The sequence below is a fragment of the Coptis chinensis genome, chromosome 7, assembly GCF_015680905.1.
Source record: "Coptis chinensis isolate HL-2020 chromosome 7, ASM1568090v1, whole genome shotgun sequence".
Classification (NCBI taxonomy): Eukaryota; Viridiplantae; Streptophyta; class Magnoliopsida; order Ranunculales; family Ranunculaceae; genus Coptis; species Coptis chinensis.
Window position 1 is genome coordinate 77,633,673 of NC_141462.1, and position 20,622 is coordinate 77,654,294.

The window sequence follows — 20,622 nt, forward strand, 5'->3', positions numbered from 1 at the left end:
GAGTGTTTGCTAGGGATCAAGAAAGGCAATTTGATAACTAACTAATAGTCAATCAAATTGTATGGTGGATTAAGTCTTCTCTAATTATCTTTCTCACCTTTAAATCTACTGTTTTTCAATTTTATATTTACTGTTTTCATATTATAAATTGCTCTCTTATTAGTTAATAGTTAGTTAGTCTAAATTCGTATCAAGTACGTGCAAGTAAGAGTGGTTCGAACACGATTACTCTCCTCTTCAACACATGTTTAGAGAGTATAATTATTATTGATATGCATGATTTAGCATTGTAGAAACTACTGCTTTTACATATTAAAACTTACTTATCAGTACGTGTTACAGTAACAGTACTATCAATGATGATTACTAATGCTACAATACGCGCTACAGTAATAGTACCATCAGTAATGATTACTGACGTTACAGTAAGCATTACAGTAATAGTACCATAATTAATTATTACAGTGCTACAGTATGCGCTATAGTAACAGTACCATAATTAATTATTACATTACTACAATACGCGCTACAATACATATTCATAGAAAAGTCGGAAATAACTACAGTACAAATTCATATATAGTATTTCAAAAAAAAAACATGATTAATTTAAAAGTGAACATCGTTAGATTGCATCTAACATGCACCATGTTGCACCAAGATAAATCAAATCGATTTCTTAACCATTAATGAAAATCTCTCCCTATCATTTAAAGTTCAAACTATATAAACAATACCTAATTAATTAAGCCAACAAAAATCAAAAGGTTTCACATACGAAAATAACATATATTAATTTAAAAGGTTACCCAAATATAGTAGCATGCGTGAAATAAGAAAAATCAATCATATAGTCATGTTCTTATTCATGCACAACAACAAACAAAACATTTCTTTTATAATATCAAGTTAATATATGTTACCACACAAAAAATAATGGTTACTCACCTCTTATATTAGCGAAAATAATTTATATAATAGAAATCACGTTACACAACGCTAAAAATCCGATCCAAAGTTAGCTAAGAGATGCACAAATTCGCCTTTTCTCCTTCTTCTTTCTTTTAGTTAACTTGTTTGTTCTAAGCAAAAACCTTATTTTCTTAAAACCCTAAATTTATGATAAGTCATTCCATTCCAAAGAATTCTCTGCCATATTTTACTTTAAGAAATTTTCTATTTTACCAAATATCTTTATTCATAACTATAGAATATTATTCTCTATTAAAAGTACTCCATTTTATTATATACCGTATATTAATATCTTGTTTCATCTTTATTTGAAAACTTTCCAAATATTAAAAATCTCTACACAAAAATTTAAAATTCAAAACACTAAATTCCTTTAATACAATTTCAAAAAAAAATTATTTTGTTTTCCCTCCTTTCTCTTTCTATAATAAAAGTCAAACCCAATTTACTAGCACCTTGACCATGAAATAAACATCTAATCCAAAAATACCAAATATTGTTACATAATAATGTAAAAATAATAGGGGTCTTACACACCTTAAAGGAATCTCGTCCCGAGATTCAGCGATAAAGTACACTATGCGAATAATTCCGGATGCATGACTCTAATCTTGTCCTCTAACTCCCAAGTAACGTCGTTCTCAACTTCACTCCATTGCACCTTCACTAGGTTCACTTGCCTCTGTCGAAGTTGTTTCACGTCATGGTCCATGATGGTGATAGGCTTCACCGGGTGTGTCAAATCGTCGTTAATCTCGATCTCGCCAGGCTCAATAATCTGTGTCGGGTATTTCACACACTTTCGAAGCATGGAAATATGGAAAACATCATATATAGAAGATAGATTAGATGGCAGAGCAAGCTGATATGCCACAATACCAACGTGAGCAACAATCTTAAACGGTCCAATAAATCTAGGGCTCAGCTTGCCCTTTTTCCCAAACCTCATCACACCACGCATAGGGGACACCTTCAAAAATGCATAGTCCCCAACTTCAAATGCAACTTCTTTCCCTTTCCGATTAGCGTAGCTTTTCTGTTGACTCTGAGAAGTCTTAATCCGTTCTTGTATCACACTAACATTCTCTTCAGTCTCCTTAACAATGTCCGGACCAAGTAAGACATCATCACCCACCTTGGCCCAACATGCTGGTGATCTACATGGCCTCCTGTAAAGGGCCTCGAATGGTGCCATGCCAATACTAGAGTGAAAACTATTATTATACGCAAAATCAACCAAGGGAATGTGTTCCTCCCAACTACCTCCAAAATCAAGGACACATGCCTGCAACATGCCCTCAAATATCTGATTCACCCGCTCTGTTTGTCTGTCCGTCTGAGGGAGATATGTCGTACTCAAGTTTAGCTTCATGCCCATAGCACGCTGGAAGCTATCCCAAAACTCTGATTCAAAAAGTGGATCTCTACCAGACGCAATGGAAACTGGTACGCCATCCATGAAGTCTCACCACCTCCCAAATGTACTTCTCTGCCAAGCTATCAGTGTTCTAATGTACTCCAATCAGAATAAAGTGAGCAGAATTTGTTAATCAATCTACAATAACCCAAATAGACTCGTTTCCCCGTTGGGACTTAGGTAGTCCATTAATGAAATCCATCGAGATTTGTTCCCATTTCCATGTGGGAATCTCCAAAGGCTGTAACAAACCTCAAGGCCTTTGATGCTCTGCCTTCACCTGTTGACAAGTGAAACAATGAGACACATACTCTCCAACATCCTTCTTCATACCTTCCCACCAGAAAGTCCTCTTCAAGTCATGATACATCTTCGTACCCCCAGGATGAATAGTGAACCGAGACATATGACCCTCGTCCAATATCTTTCTCTTCAATTTAACATTATCTGGAACACATAGTCTATCCCGGAACCTCAAAGCACCATCAGAATCCACGAACCAAGTAGTAGGGCAATCATCAAGAAGATCAAGCACTAAGTCACCCAAGCGTTGTACTAAAGAATGATCACTAAGTTGTAGGTTCAAAACCTTGCTCATCAAAGAAAGTTGGATTGTCAAACTACCAACAAAAGCTCTAATTGTCCCTGTCTCAAAATATATGTAAATTTGCTGAAGCCAAAATCTCAAGTGACTTCCACTCCTGCACCATAAGTGAAGCCATCACACTATGTTGCTTACTTAAAACATCAGCTACCACATTCCCTTTACCCGAATGAGAAAGAATCTCAAAGTCATAACTGCTAATATACTCCATCCACCTCTGTTATCTCATGTTCAACTTTTTCTATGAGTACAAATACTTCAAGCTCTTGTGATCCGTGTACAACTCAAACCTCTCCCCATATAGGTAGTGTCGCCATACTTCAAAGCAAATACCATTGCCTCCAACTCCAAATCATGTGTAGGATATCGCCTCTCATGAGGCTTCAACTGAATAGATGCGGAAGAAACCACCTTCTTCTGGTCTTGCATCAAAACACATCCCAAAATAGTACCGCTAACATTAGTAAAAACCACCTACTTCCCGCCTCTAGTGGGAATAACTAAGATCGGCGATGTAGTCAATCAATCTCTCTTTCAGTTCTCGGAATGCTCATTCACAATCATCATTCCACAAAAACTTAATATTCTTTCGAGTCAACTGTGTCAACGGTGCAGCAGTAAGAGAAAACTTCTCTATGAACCTCCTGTAATATCTCGCCAATCCAAAGAAACTATTCACTTTAGTGGCATTAGTAGGTTGCTTCCACTCTCTAACTACTCCAACCTTCTCAGGATCCACTGCTATCCCCTTACTCGATATCACGTGCCCAAGAAATCTAACTTTTGTCTCCCAAAAATGGAACTTGCTGAACTTTGCATATAACTTCTGCTCTCTAAAAATCTGTAACACTATCCGTAGATACTCCTTGTGCTCCTCAACACTCTTGGAGTACACGAGAATGTCAGATACATACGAAATACATGGTTCATCAAGTCCATAAAGAATGCAGGTGCATTAGTCAATCCAAATGGCATAACAAGAAGCTCGTACAACCCATAGCGAGTACGAAAAGCTGTGAGAGCAATACTCTGCTCTTCAACACCAATTTGATAATACCCCATTCTCAAGTCAAACTGCGAGAATATCACCGCCCCTTTCAACTGATCTAGGAGGTCATCTATCCTGGGCAAGGGGTACTTGTTCTTGATAGTTGCCTTGTTCAGCTCCCTATAGTCAATGCACATCCTCAAAGTACCATCCTTCTTTGACATGAAGATAGCGAGTGCAACCCATAGTGAATTACTCGGACATATAAACCTAGTTCATACGCACCTTAAAAGGTTTATACTTATAAACTAACATAATAACAAATAATAAGCACATAACACACAAAAAGAAAATCAAACATAAACAACAAAGGCTCACCCCTTCTGCAACAACTCCTCAAATTGAACTTTCATTTTATCAAGTTGCTTGGGCGCCAATCTGTACGCTAACTTAGAAATGGGAGCTATCCCTGGTAACAAGTCTATTCGGAACTCTACCTCTCGCTTAGGCAGCAGTCTAGGGATCTCTTGAAAAACGTTTGCATAATCTTGTACCACTTCTACCGTACTAATGTCCTTTTCCGGTATTTCCACCGAATACAAGAAACTAGACATCACATAATCTCCATGAGTACCACAATCATAAGTGGCACGAGGTAACCCAGGACTACTAAAAGAAACAGACCTCGCATCACAATCTAATGTAGCATAGTTCTTAACTAATCCATTCCTAAAATGAAATGGAATCCTTCAAAACCCAAAACTACATGGTCTACTACAAACTCATGACCCATAAAAGAGATATCAAAGTCCTTACAGTAATCATACAGAGTCACTGAACCTCCTAATTATGTTTCAATACGTAAGGGTTTAGGGAATGGGGTAGTTTTAATCTTTTCTCTTTCCACAAGCTGACGGGAAATGAAAGAATGTGATGCACCAGTATCAAATAAAACTCTAAGACTATTATTAGGTGTAGCAAAAGTACCTGCCACATTTTCTTATCCTAGAAGGGCTGCGAAGCACGAGCTGGAGTTGCTTATCCCTGTCGCCCCTGCTTGGTCCTGAATCCATTAGGGCATGCACTAACCCCATGTTCTGGTTGCCCACAAGTAAAACAATTGCCAAAAATTGGGGCAATAATCCTCTGAGCTGGAAGAGGTGCCATCTGAGGCCTAAACTATTCGTTATGCTGTTACTGACCTTGGTAGCCCTGCCTCTGGTTACCATTCCCATGCCTGTTATGATACTGATTCCCGCCCTGGCGGTTATGATACTGATTTCCCTGTCTCTGGAAACCATTGCCCTACTGGGGTCTTGGTTGGATCTGCTGGGGTCCCCTGTTTCCCTGATCATACGACATGTGCCTGAACCTGTCCCCACCATGACCATGATGTGGTCCAGAATGCCTAGAATCACTAGCTTTTCCCCTACCATTGTCTCCAATTTCATGAAATATCTTGTTATGCTCTTTGTACATCAAAGCAAGATCTAACACTCAGTCAAATGTGTATTTGTAGAAAGGAAATAATGACCTCGACAGGTAATGGTTTAGTCCCTTGATGAATTTCTTATTCTTCTTCTCAGGGGTGTCTACCAAGTATGGAACAGATCATGATAACTCGTCAAACTGGGTAACATACTGTTCAATAGTCATCGAACTTGTCTGTCTCAGCCTTTGAAACACCTCTGCCTTCTGTTCTTTCAAAGCCTGGGGAACAAACTGGGCCTCAAACTTCTCCTTGAACTCTGTCCAAGTCATTGTATCAGCAGTAACATGTGGAAGAATAGACAACCACCAAAACTATGCTGTGTCATCCAGCTGATGGGTAGCCAATTTTTGCTCCTGAACCTCCGTCAGATCCATGCATTTGAAAATCATCTCGCAAGCCTGAAGCCAAGCCTCTACTACAACAGGGCCATTGTTTCCAGTGAACCTCTTACCACCCAAGTTAGCAAAGTCCTTATTACGTTTAGCAAATGGATCATTCTGGTTCCCTTGATTATTCCGAACAGCTTGCAGCCATATCTACCTGAACAACATTCTCATTCCCATTGGCATTGCCTTGGCGGGTATTGTTTCCTCCAGCCATAACCTTCAAACGAGATTGACACAACATTATAAACGTCAAAAGATCTCGAAATCACTCCAACTTATCCATAACCACAAATCCGAAGATCACTTAGACTCGCCCGAGTCTAAGCTAACCAAGCATTCTAATACCAAACTGTCACACCCCAAATTTTGATAAATCAAATAACATAATTAATATCTGACTCCTCGATATCCGAGGTGTGACAACTAACTCAAAACTCAAACTAGCGTATACTCCCTAATGTATCATAACACCAAAGAATATAATAATAGTTAATTAATACTCAAAACAAATATCTCATCATTTTGAAAATTCACAATCAAAGTTAAGTTACAAACTTCCTCACTTAACAATTCTGAAATAAACAAAAACATCTGTCTCCAACGAATTCCACTACATCTCAAAGGAAAATGAATGACATTTTATTGAAGATGCTAACATAACTCACGAACAACAAGCCACATTCTCCAACGTTAACTAACCATGTCCAAGCTGATCGACTAAGTTCATATAAGAACACATCCGATTAGCAAACATGCAAATAAGGTCAGCATTATAAACAATGCTGGTATGAGTAGCCAAAATAATAAAACAACTTAATATGCATACATTAATAAGGCAGTTAGTTCCTCCACCAAGGCGCCTTAATTAGCTTAAGGTAGTTAGTTCCTTCATAAAGGCACCTTAGCTTCTAGCTAATAATAAATAAAATTTATGCTACACTTATCTCTATACATGCTCTATCACAGAGTGGGTTATCTCTGCAAAAATAATTAGTTTAACCCACTCTCATGCAAAACAACGTTTAGTTGTAATATCATAAAATGAAACGTAACTTGTAAGTCTTAGATTAATAACTATGCAAGAGGAAAAGATCATTTCGAGAATGTTTAATTAACAAGTGTCCCTAGCAGCGCGTCATTTCTAAGTCATACCTAGTCCTATCTACCACAATCGCTCCCTTCAATTGTGCCGAACATGCACATCCACATGCCTCTCTCGCATAATGGAACCACTCACATGCGTAATTACCCTAAACGAGATGTCGCATACTAGGTAACCCCCACACAGACACCAAAATTATGTGAGTAAGCCTTTACTATGCATAACATATCGCGCGTCTCGTTCTGAATTGGTGATGAGATAATCAAAGCCATCATTTGGCTACAAGGGCTCCAAGTTCCCTTAAATTCATGTTATCTTTAAAAGACAACTTTCATATTTATCACAAGAGTTGTGGTAGCTAGGGGCTATGATTTTGCGTCATAAAATTTCTAAGTGTCATTTTAACTTGTTTACGTAAAGTTCAACTAATAATCCATGTTCAAACATGTCTCAAATTTATCCAAAGACATTGTCATACTATTTCATATCAATGCAATCGTAAATATAACGTCAACCTTAGTTACATAATCATTCCTCAAAAAATATTACATAAAAGACCCACACCTTTAACTAACAATGATATTACATTATTAATAAAAGAAGTCAACTTGGCTAGAGAATGCAACATAACACACCATGGCATTGGTAATTAATCAATATAGTATATTTTAAATGTACAAAAAACCATAAAAAGTGTTACAGACCATTATATAGCATGTATATCAGCAACTTTAATATTTATAGAACTGCCATCAAGGGTTAGAAAAGCTACAGTATGCATCCTTAACTATTACAGTGATACAGTATGCGCTACAGTAATAGTACTATCAGTAATGATTACTAACGCTACAGTACACGCTACAGTAATAGTACCATCAATAATGATTACTAATGCTACAGTACGCGTTACAATAATAGTACCATAATTAATTATTACAGTGCTACAATATGTGTTACAATAACAATACGCGCTACAAGTGGTTTCTTAATGATTAAGTAAAGTAGTTAGGGGTATTTTGATAAACATCATACATATAAAAGATATGTGGAGATTCTGCACTCACATTCCATCCTTATATTTTAGATCTAGGGTTAGAATTTGGGGCTAGCCATCATGGCTAGTCACCATTAATAAAAGATTTTATCTTATCTAGTTTTCATGTCTTTAATTCTTAGTGTAAGAGTAGTTCCAATGAGAATTGGCTAACTTCTTCTCTTGGGGAGGGTTTAATGAAGTCAATTAGAGGAGAAAACTCCATTTTAATGGAAGTAGCTCTTGTGTAAGGTTTTCACAAATCTCTTCTCCATGTTAAGCTCTAAAATAGCTAATATGGAAAAGAAACTAAGGATTAAGATGATCATTTAGAGATAAAGATCTCTCTTTTTTCCTTCATATTAGTTGAGTCTAATATAGAGATAGAAAGTCTCTTATAGGGATCAAAAGTTACATCTTTTTAAATAGAGGATTCAACTTTAATGGTGAAGTTGAACCTTTCACATCTCTTTCCTTCTTAAAGTTTCAATTTTCCAACTTGTTCAAAAGAAAAGACACCCAACTCTCATAAAATCAATGAATCAAATGGCGCCACTGCCGGGGGAATCAAATGGCTCCGCTACTTTTTAAATCAAATTGGAAGTTCAAACCAAGAGGAGAAATCCCCCATCTTCTCCCCCCCTCAATTTCTTTTCTTTCCCACCCATTCTCTTTGTACTATTTTTTATTGAAGTTTTTGAAAATTTGGGTTTGTTGTTTGCTTTGAGGACTTATATTTTTGTATTATCCTGTCTATTAATTAGCTTTCCAAAACATATTTTTATGACACATTCAATGTGTTGACGATTAATGGAGAATCCGATTGTTCACCAAACTTGCATTACTCATATAATATCCTCTCAAATGGAACAGCCATGAGATTTTCCACGAGTTTTGTTTTCTTAATTTGTGTATGGTTCAAGTACTTGCCAAAAAAAATACAAAATACATCTTTTCGCAATGGGGTTGGGAGGATAAGAAGTTGTCATTCTTATCATATATCTTGGACATAGCATGGAATATGGTAGTAGAGGAACAATATGTCAGTGCATGCATACAACAATGTCAAACAGTAATTAAAAGAGAAGCTCATAATGTGATGTCTACTTTTTTTTCAATTTGTTGATAAATTTTGAAAATGTGATGTCTCCACTCAAAAGTTGTCATGTTAAGAGCACGCAAAGACTTACGTTAGAGACTTGTGGAATTAGAAGCCCCCTAGCTATTTGGCTAGAAGCTACAAGTGAGTGAAAATGCCGAAAGGGGTTTCATGGACTTCGAATATCTCTATCTACAGTCCCGCAATAGTAAAATTAAACCATTGTTTTTGGACGAAATTGCCTTTACTCAATCGATTAAATTTCAAAAACCCTAATAAAAATGTTCAACTAAATTTAATTAAGGGTTAACTAGATGAGCCAAATTAGGTTCCCCACTAGATGATACACAAATACACAAAAAAGTCAAAGTGGGTTGACCGAAATTTTTTTGTGTGTATTTAGGGGGGAGACCCTAATTTCCCATCTAGTGGGATCCTAATTGGCTCATCTAGTGGGGGGGTAATACTAGTTCACCATTTAATTAATAATTAGGACAATTATGTCATTTAGATTCAACATAATTTTTCCTAAAACACTTGGGCCCCAGCGTGTGGCCATGTGTATTTTTAACAATTAAATTTTTTTTACCTTTTTAGCTAAGTATAATTGTCTCTATACTTTTTGTTTATTTACGAGTTAGTAAAAAAAAACATGTGCATACGCACATGCATCATGCTTGTGTGATGTAGAGTTTCACTTTAAAAGAGCGTTTATTTTCTCATGGCTTAAATAATGAACAAGCAAATATCCATTTAATAAAAACAAAATAAAGAAAAAGAAAAAAGATATGCAAAATGTTTTAGTAAAAGCATGATAATTGATCAATAAAAAAAAAACAGGATTACTAATTTCGTTTATTAAAATTGAAGTAATTGTACATGTATTCCAAGTGATATATTTTTATTTTATAATATGTATAATTAAAGTATAGTTTTTATAGTGGTGAGTGAGTGTTGATGAATGATTTTGAAGTTCTATCCTAAATCTTAAGATGGGAGGAATGATTGATGAGTGAAAACAACAACTTTTTAATTCTTCCTATTCATCTTTTTCTTCTATTTTTAATTGAAAGATTAAAAGTATTGAAAACATGAAGTTGTAGGATTGAAACATGAAAGAATGAGAAGGAAATGTGATGACTTTATCACCAAGTTACACTCATTGATGACATCAATGAGTGTAACTTGTGTTCTTGATATTAAATGACAAAAATGTAGAGACAAGTGCTTGGAATGAAAAGAATGGAAACAATAAGTATTGAAAACAAGATTGAATGTAATGAAATGAAATGAACACAAGAACATAAAACAAGAAAACAAGATAAATTGAAATAAAGAAATAACAATACAAGAAAATAAAATACAATAATGTAAATCTATCTAAGAAAGCATGATGAAATTTATCTCAATTTTTGGGTTGTCAAACCAAAAATTGGATAATAATGCTTTCTCTCTCTATTTTTTGCTTTTATACTCATATTTTTTACAATAATTAATTTGCCCTCTCCCTTTACAATTAAGACACCTCACTCTTTTGTTTTTTACTTTTGTTTTTTCCTTTATGCTTTTGCTTTTTCTCTTTCTTCTTGAACAAAATATAGAGTTTGAGCAAGGCTTCTTTTGTGACAAGGCCATCCATCTCCAGTCTCCTGAGTTAAGGACATAAATTTAAGTCATCGGGGTTTGAGTCCTTGACCTTTGACTTTGACTTTGACTTTTTCAGCACTTTTTCATAGCAGCTTGAATCTTCTTAAGAAGCATTAATAAAGCTCCTTTTAACGCTAAAATGCATCTTTTATGATAAGTTGCATGAAATGGCATGTAACCTACAAAAGACAGTAAAAACTATGAGTTGTCTGTTTATTATACGTAAGAAGGGTTGTAATACAGTAATGTAAAGGTAATAAAACGCACATTTGGGAGTTGATCAATAACCTTACGATAATTTCATATTCTTCCATAAGGATAATAAAAGAAAGAAAATGGTTTACTTATATTTTCATAATCATTTATAATTATAATAATTATGTTTTTAAAATCAACTTTAATAACATAAAGAGTCTGGATTCAGAGAGGCTAACTGCACAAGGAAACTTGTGTGGGTACACTCTACGTTAGATCTTCTTTGGGATTGATCTTAGATATTGGCTCATATAACACTATTTTCTTCCTTGTCACCGAAAATATAGCAATCAAAATATTTTATTTTGGAAACTAAACCAAGCAAATCTGTAACAAATCCTTTATTTTGATAACTGAATCTAACAAATGGAAACAATTCCAAAAGAGAGATCGAGATAATGTGATCATTAAGCCGCAAAAATTCATCTTCCTTTCTTTACCAAATTCGTCTTTTTCTCCATCTTCTTCCCACCAAACTGCTTGGCTACACTGCTATTTCCAAAAAACAAATACCTAGGTTTTGAAGGTGCACGAATACAATTTTAGGTGTGTTAATTGTTATAGTAATAATAATAGAGGAAAAGAAAAAAAATTAAATTAGTTGTTAGTAAGAACTTGCTGCTAGTGTGTATTATTATATCAAGCCCACAAATCTCAACATATTATGTATGATTTTGATAGTTATAAAAGTATAGCGTACTCAAAATATGTCACACTTTTTTTTAGTATACTTGTTGAAGCTCTTTCATGAGCTCAACAGTTTAGTAGAATTGAGTGTCTATTCATGTGAGTATGTGATAAGCACCCAAAACTGTAATATTAAACCCCGAGAGATATAGCATTTTGGTCGATTATGTGTTTAATAATCATGTAATAATTATATTTTCGTACTTTTGCAGGATTCCGCAATTAAAATAAATATAGTGATAAAACATGCATCAAAGTACGGGAATACGGGAATAATTGAAGTTTCCCACTCGACCCCCGTGAAGCCCAACAAAGCCTGACTAAAGCCGAAGTTTCCAAAAGAACAAAACCAGTGCAGAACGGGTCCACATATAAAGAAGCAACAAACTTCCGAAGCTCAAATCGGACAAATCTAGATGCCGACGTTGGCTAGTGAAGCTGCCAAGTACAGGAATACGGGAATATTTGGAATTCCCACTCGACTCCCGTGAAGCCCAACAAAGCCTGACTAAAGCCGAAGTTTCCAAAAGAACAAAACCAGTGCAGAACGGGCCCACATATAAAGAAGCAGGAAACTTCCGAAGCTCAAATCGGATAAATCTAGATGCCGACGTTGGCTAGTGAAGCTGCCATAGCGACCCGGGCGACGAACTCTGCGCAAGGACAAAAAGTCGTAAAAACGCCAAAATCGGCACCGCCACTGGACACACTCTGCGGGCCCAGAAGGCATGATGAGTCAACATAGACATGTGGCAAATGATGGTTTCAATTTGATACCACCTGGCAAGAAAGAAGACACGTACCAATTCAAACCAGGTGGTTTGAATTGAAATGAGCTAACAAACAAAACATTTAATCAGCAAAAAGACAAAACAAAATAGGTAAAAAACAAAACTTTGATTTTCAAAGTTTTGAACGACTCAATTAGCAAACAAACAACATCAAATTAAATGGGTCTTCAGTCTCCAGCCTATATATATGAGGGGGTCACCTTCATTATTACCCCTTCAGCATATTAATGCTTTAGCTACGCTTAGTTTTTTTTCTTCAGTACTTACATTCCGCCATTTCCATTTCAGCAGCTTAAATACTGTAAGTTATTTTACCCTTAATAACATTCATTTCTTTTCTAGTTTAATTTCTGTCCTGCATTTATTTACTTAATGTATACAACAAGTTTTATTATTCCTTCTATGATGATGAGCTAATCCCCCCCCCCCAAGGGGGAGGGTTATGTTGCTCGTGTGAAAATCCGGATTGACTTGTTAATATTCTAGAATCACTACTTAGGAATTAGGCATAGAATTAACATCCGGTCCCAAAATGATCGAGGCTGTACAAAGTTGGATCAGCGATGCTCCGGGACAGATCGTAGCTCCAAAATGTCTCAAGACTCTCTGGTGTCGATGACTCTCCAATTCGTCCGGTGATGTGAAATCGAGCTAGGAGCTGAAATAATATACCGTAGATGAGGTATTATTGAAACTCCTTATGCTAGTGAAATGCGACCTAGAGATGTGGGCATGCACTAGGGATCAATACTCGACGCCGTCTCAAAGCGGGAGCGAACTAGAGATGTAGTGATTTGGTAATAAAAACTGTTGAAAAATGATTCTTGCATGAGCATGATTAACTCTCTCCCTGTTTCTCTAATTTTGTTTACCTACATTTAATCGCCGTAGTAATTTACATTACCGTTAATTTAATTAAAACCAACTAAAAAAAACCTAAAAATCCTACTCACTAAAAGTTGTAATTCCAGTTGTGAACCTATCCGAGCCCTAAGGTTTGGACGATCCCTTACTCGACCTATCCTACCAATCCCACGTGAGTAAGGTAACTTGACTAAAACGTACGACTATACGGACGTTGGAATTTGGACTTGGACTTGGGTCTTTGGACTTCGGACTTTGGACTTTGGACTGTGGACCTCGGACTTAAGAAAATAAGTAACTGAAAACCAAATAAACGTTCGCATAAAATAGCGTTTATCAAATGGTGCCACTGCACGCCGAAGGACTCTGGACTTAACGTAATAACTGGAATACATCCATAAAAACCCCCTCCCTTACCTCCTCATCTTTTTAATTTTCATTTCTGTTACAATATTAACGAGTTACGGAATAGTTTACCTCAACTTTTTCTACTAACAAATATCTGTGAACCAAGTTTGTTTATTTTCATTAGCGATCTAAGTACTCGTAGAATTTGAAGAAATCTTGAACAGACAAAAAAAGAGTCGGACGAGACTGAATTAGTAGCACGCGAGACTAACCTGGAGTATCAACACTCCGGTTTTCAGGTACAGGCCACTTTCCTTTTCAGTACTCTTTTGGGCTCTTTGGTCCTGTTTTACTAGTAAGCATAAGCTCGGGAGTAGTCGATCGCTATACGATGAATCGCGGGACGCCAGGTTTCAAACTCTTAAACTCCTCAAACTTTGTCGATGATATTATTTGCTATAACCTGTTTTACCTCGTATATTTGTATGTTGGCATGAGAACTCGCGTGCATGTAAAGGTGGTTCGTCATCACATATTCACGTAACACAATTAATATGATTCAATATATTTTGATATATCGCAGAGCGTCAAAACCACCTGCTTAGAATATTTTTGTATGTGTATGTTACATCAATTCACGCATTAACGGTATTCAATTGCATGAGTTCGTTCTCGACATCCCCTAGCTCACATATAACTTACAAACAAATAGTTGCACGTTATAAGTAATATAGATTTGCATGGGTAGACTTTTCTCGTAAACTAGTATATGTTAGTTAGTTTCTATTTTGGCATCTATCGTTTTTAATTGCATATTTCGTAATCACGGCTCCATAATACACTAATTACGTAAATTAAAAAAAAATAAAAAAACCAAAAAAATAAAAAAATAAAAAATAAAAAATCATAGTAATTAAAAATTTCATCTAAATCATCTTAATAACACCCCGCATAATACACCATCATAAATCATCATCCTATTCCATCAGTGCCTAGGAAACTTGGAAAAAAAAAAATTAAGGTTGCCTAATTAAGGAACATGCTAGCACGAACAACCTCCCTCAATTCTCTCAGGTGACCTGGCTGCTAGAATATTCACACGTTATCCTAGCTTCCCTGCTCGAGTTAGCAACAACTCAGGAAGACGTGCTTCAACTCCCTCCTTCTTAACTTCTAAAACCTCCAGTCATTATTCGTTCCTTATGAGCACTAAATTAAATTTTATATTTGTATAAGACTAGGGTCTGGCAAACATAAGGAATTAGAACTTACATATCATCGTCAAAAATATAAGAAACAACTGTTTATGTTATCTCCTAGGCATAGTTCATCTTTCGTAAATCAACCTCGTCAAACATCTCCGTTTCCATTATCTCCTTTAATTATGGCTGGAGAAAATCTCACAGTCGAGAAACCCCTTCGATTTCTATCTTGCCTTACGGGGAAGGGACCGCTTCTCGCATTAAACTCGATCGCGATTGTAGGTGATTTTTCAGATTCCGCCAAACATTTTCGGTTTGTTACCTGTTTACCATGGTTTAGACCATGAAAACCGTACAATCATCTTCGTCCGGATGCAACAAGTAGTCACCACTTTCCGCCATCCGACCGTTACTAACGAACAAGTCTTGCTTAGGTTGTTTCCCTTCACCTTAGCCGATAAAGCTTCGGTTTGGGCTCGCGGACAAGCGCCCCAATCCATTGACACATGGGCCAAACTTGTTCAAGCATTCATGATAAAGTTCTATACTCAGAAGAAAACTACGAAATGCTTCAAAAGATTCAATTCTTTTCGCCCAAAGACCCCTGTGAATCCTTTTCGGAAGCGTGGGAGCAGATTTATCGATCTACTTCGAATGTCCCCATCATCAACTCAACACATTTGTATTAGTCCGTTCATTCTTTAATGGTCTCTCGACCATCAAAAGGAAACATTAGATATCATGAGCGGCGGTTGTTTTCATGGACAAGGGCGCTTCTTGAAGCATACACTTTTCTTGAGAAACAGGCCTCACGAAGCACCCATTGGGGAAACACGATTCTTCTAGATCTTCTAAAGACACTCCTACCAAAGTTACGTCTATGTTCGAGGTCAAACCCGATCCGAATTAAAACTCTAATCGAGTCCCTAAACAAAAAGGTCGATGCTCTTTCGATACAAGTAAATGAACAAAAACCCAAAACAGGTCATGGCTGCCAACGCTTCCCCATGCCCTCTTTGCTTAAGTCCTGAGCACGCCGATTCTTATTGTCCTTTGGTGTACGAGTGTCCTCCCCAACCTTCTGAAGAGGCTTGTGCTTTCAACATCCCTAATGCACCTTGGCGACAACATCCGAATTTAGTTTGGGCACCCCCTGTCTAACAACAAGCTCCTTCAGGTGGCAACAACGTTCCTGTACGACCACCCGCTAACTACAATTCCTATCGTCAAGGAAATCCTCCACAATTTCAGCAAGGGCAAAGTAATTTTTCCAACAACGCAAATATGGGGTACCAAAACAACCGCAACCTTGTTCCCGCTAACCAAGGATATAGCTACCAAAATCAACCCGTGAATAATAACCGTGAACTAGTTCCTGCTGCTCCTTTGGTACAATCCACGTACCGATAAAATGGGTGAAACTTTCTCGACATACATGAATCAATAGAATCAAATCCTAGCTTCTATCCAATGATCTCTTGGTTTGTTAGCTTCGGGATAAAAGTCAAAAGGGCGTGTTCCCTGGCCAAGCAGTTCCAAACCCTAAGCCTACAAACATTGCCTTTGAACTTAACAATACACCAGGACCTAGTAATCCAAGCCAGGGTGAGGTAAATGCCATCACCACTCTTCGTTCTGGCCGAACCATCGATAATAATATACGTATGCCAGACGAGGAATCGACGGAAGTCACGACTGACGTCCTTCCAACGCCTACCTCGCAACCTATAACGAACGAAGTTGTACCTTCAAAATCTACACCTACGTCCCTAGGAAAAGATACCACTGATCCTTATACGCGATTTCATCCAAAAGCTCCATTCCCTGCTCGTTTGGTAAAGAACAAACATGACGAACATTTTGATGAGATCCGTGAAACCTTCAAAAATTTGACCATAAACTTATCTTTCCTAGATGCGCTAAAGCATTTGCCCAAGCATGCCAAGTTTTTGAAGGACATGTGCACCACCAAACGACGCATTTAATGTACCTCAACAAGCGTTCCTCATCGAAAGCGGTTTCCCTCGATTACCACTACCAATGGTGTGGTAAAGTACAAGGACCCGTGTCGAATTAACTGTACCATGCACGTTTGGCGACACAAGTATACCGCCATCGCGACTTTTAGACCTAGGTGCTAGTGTTAACCTACTTCCCTACTACTTATTTAAGCAGTTAGGTCTTCATGAATTGAAACCTACTAATATGACTCTGCAACTCGCGGATCAATCCATCAAGTACCGAAAAGGCATAGTAGAGAACGTTATAGTAAAGGTCCAAGATTTTTACTACCCAGTTGACTTTGTCATTCTCTAGAATCTTGAAGTAGCCTGTGACTCCATCCCTATCATCTTGGGATGTCCTTTCCTTGCAACTGCCAACGCTCTCATAAATTGTCGGGACGGTTCAATGACATTGTCTTTCGGGAACCTTTCTGTCGAACTCAACGTGTTCAAATTAATGAAACAGTTTCCCGATCCTATAATGGAGGGCGAGATTAGCTTGGTTGATAGTCTGGAACATGATTATTTTACAAACTCTTTTCCCCCAGTCGAGATACACCAATTTCTTTCTTTTGATAATCCGGAGTTTGACGATGACTCGTACATAAGGGATGTCCATGCATTATTAGAGTCAGTACCACTATTTGACCCTAATGCTTCGGTGCAAACTAATTCAGAAAAATCGGATTCGCTCTTTTCCATTGAAGAGATGATCCCTCACAAATCCTTGATCCCCAATCCCCCAACTCCGGATTTAAAACCTCTACCCCCTGATTTGAAGTACGTGCATCTCGATCCCGATGGTAGTCACCCTATAATAATTTCTGCTCACTTGACTATAGACGAAGAGACACGTTTGATTCATGTCATTCGTGAACACCGCTCCGCTATCGGATGGTCCTTAGATGATATCAAGGGGATAGACCCTAGCATATGCACACATCGTATACATCTTGATGACGGCACAAAGACATCGCGAGAACCACAACGCCGCCTTAACCCCGCCATGAAGGAAGTAGTGAGAGAGGAAGTTTTACGTTTACTTGATGCGGGTATCATATACCCTATCTCAGATAGTGACTGGGTTAGTCTTGTCCATGTTGTTCCCAAAAAGTCCAGCATTCAAGTTGTACAAAATGAAAATGGTGAGTGCATCTCCACTCGCATTCCTTTGAAATGGAGAATTTGCATTGACTATCGCAAACTTAATGCCAGAACCCGTAAAGATCACTTCCCTCTCCCATTTATTGACCAGATGCTTGAACGTTTAGCCGGTCATGCTTACTACTATTTTCTTGATGGCTATTCCGGATACTTCCAAATTGTCATCGATCCCGCCGATCAAGAAAAGACAACTTTCACATGTCCCTTTGGAACCTTTGCATACAGACGAATGCCTTTTGGTCTTTGTAATGCCCGTGCACTTTCCAACGCCGCATGCTTCACATTTTTAGTGATATGGTGGAACGTTATATGGAAGTCTTCATGGACGACTTTTTCATTTACGGAAATTCCTTTAACGACTGTTTATCCAACCTTTCTAAAGTATTAACGCGTTGCGAAGAGAAAAATCTGGTACTCAATTGGGAGAAGTGTCATTTCATGGTTACCAAAGGACTTGTTCTAGGTCATATTGTTTCAAAAGACGGGATAGAGGTCGATAAAGCTAAAATTGTTAAAATTTCTTCGCTACCTTTCCCACGTACAGTTCATGATATCCGTGCCTTTTAGGCCATACTGGTTTTAGGAGATTCATTCAGATTTTTCTAAAGTTGCTTTACCCCTTAACCAATCTCCCCGCTTAAGGATGCGATTCGACTTCAATTTCAATTGCAAACAAGCTTTTGATACTCTAAAACCGCCTCGACTACCGCTCCTATCATTCAACCCCGATTGGTCTCAACCATTCGAACTAATATGTGACGCTAGCGACTTTGCTATTGGTGTCGTGCTAGGCCAACGACGTGACGACAAACCCGTTGTCATTTACTACGCTAATAAAACTTTTAACGACGCTCAACGTAATTATACCACAACTGAGAAAGAGTTCCTACCTGTTGTCTATGCTTTGGATAAGTTTCGCTCCTACCTAGTTGGAACATCGACCATCGTATATACTGACCATGCCGCAATTCGGTACTTACTCGCGAAAAAGGACGCAAAACAACGATTGTTCCGCTGGATCCTTCTCTTACAAGAATTCACCCTGGAAATCAAAGACAAGAAAGGAACCGAAAATGTCGTAGCCGACCATTTATCAAGGTTGGTTGGTGACATCGATAGTGATTCTGAAGCTATCAGTGATTCCTTCCCAGACGAATACTTGTACTCTATTTTCTCATCTCCATGGTACGCGGATATCGTTAACTACCTAGTTACTGAGGAAGTCCCCTCCTTTTGGTCACGTCCTGATCATAAAAAGTCTTATCCATTGTAAAATATTATTTCTGGGATGAACCCTACCTCTTTAAGTATTGTTCCGACCAACTCATTCGTCGTTGCATTCCCGACTGGGAACACACCGACGTATTATCCTTTTGCCATGAACAAGGAGGTCATTTCAGTAAAAAGAAAACTGCGGCCAAGGTGTTACAATGTGGTTTTACTAGCCTACCCTTTTTCGCGATGCACAATTTAATATTAGCGTAGCTTGCATTCGTTGTCAACACCTAGGTCGAATTACCAAAACGAAATATGATGCCCCTAAATCCTATCTTAATTGTGGAAATTTTTTATGTTTGGGCCATTGATTTTATGGGACCCTTCCCTATTTCTCAAGGTTTTCTATACATTTTAGTCGTTGTAGACTATGTGTCCAAATGGATTGAGGCACTCGCATGTCGCTCAAATGACCATAAGACTGTCGTGAGATTTGTAAAAGAAAACATTTTCTCTCGTTTTGGTGTCCCCAAAGCTATCATCAGTGATGGGGGTACACATTTTTGTAACAAAAATTTTGGGTTTTTAATGAAGAAATATGGAGTTACTCACAAGATTGCTACTCCATACCACCCACAAACAAGTGGCCAAGTGGAAGTCTCCAACAGAGAGATAAAGTCTATTATGGAGAAAACTGTCAACCCCTCAAGGAAGGACTGGTCTCTCCGCTTATCGGATGCCTTGTGGGCATACCGAACAGCATTTAAGACACCTATAGGGATGTCTCCTTACCGCATTGTTTTTGGAAAACCTTTGCATCCGCCCGGTTGAACTTGAGCATCGTGCCTTTTGGGCCATCAAAAGCCTCAATTACAATATCATCGAGGCAAAGAGAAGTTAAAACCGCAATTAAATGAGTGGAGGAGATTCAAAGTGATGCTTATGATCTCTCCAAATCCTACAAAGCTAATATGAAAAGAGTGCACGACAAGCACATTTTGGCGTAAGGATTTCAAAATTGGCCAAAAAGTTTTCTTGCACAACTCCGTGATTACACATCTTTCCCCGGTAAATTGAAAACACGATGGTCCGGTCCTTTCATCAGGTCGCCTATGAAACATTATGGGGCAATCTCTTTGCTTAATCCAAAAGAGAACAAATAATTTCAAGTCAATGGACAACGCCTAAAATATTACCACTTAATTACGCCACCGGATGTTGAGCGGACTCTTCTTGAGAATCCAAAGATACATAGACTAGATGTTTTCGTTTTGGCATGCTTTCAATCTTGTTTCTATAGAGAGTATGCCATTTTGGTAGCTGGGCCATCTTCTATCTTATGATCTCCAAAGT

General features: G+C 37.7%; 1 protein-coding gene across 1 annotated transcript; it reads right to left on the reverse strand.

The window, feature by feature from the left end:
* Positions 1-2,577: 2,577 nt before the first annotated feature.
* On the reverse strand, positions 2,578-3,422 carry LOC147489046 (uncharacterized). Its single transcript, XM_086574554.1, has 3 exons — positions 3,284-3,422; positions 2,723-3,034; positions 2,578-2,669 (listed from the first exon to the last, which is right to left on the reverse strand). The coding sequence occupies exons 1-3, from the start codon at positions 3,420-3,422 to the stop codon at positions 2,578-2,580; spliced, it is 543 nt and encodes a 180-aa protein (XP_086430680.1).
* Between the last annotated feature and the right edge of the window lie 17,200 nt (positions 3,423-20,622).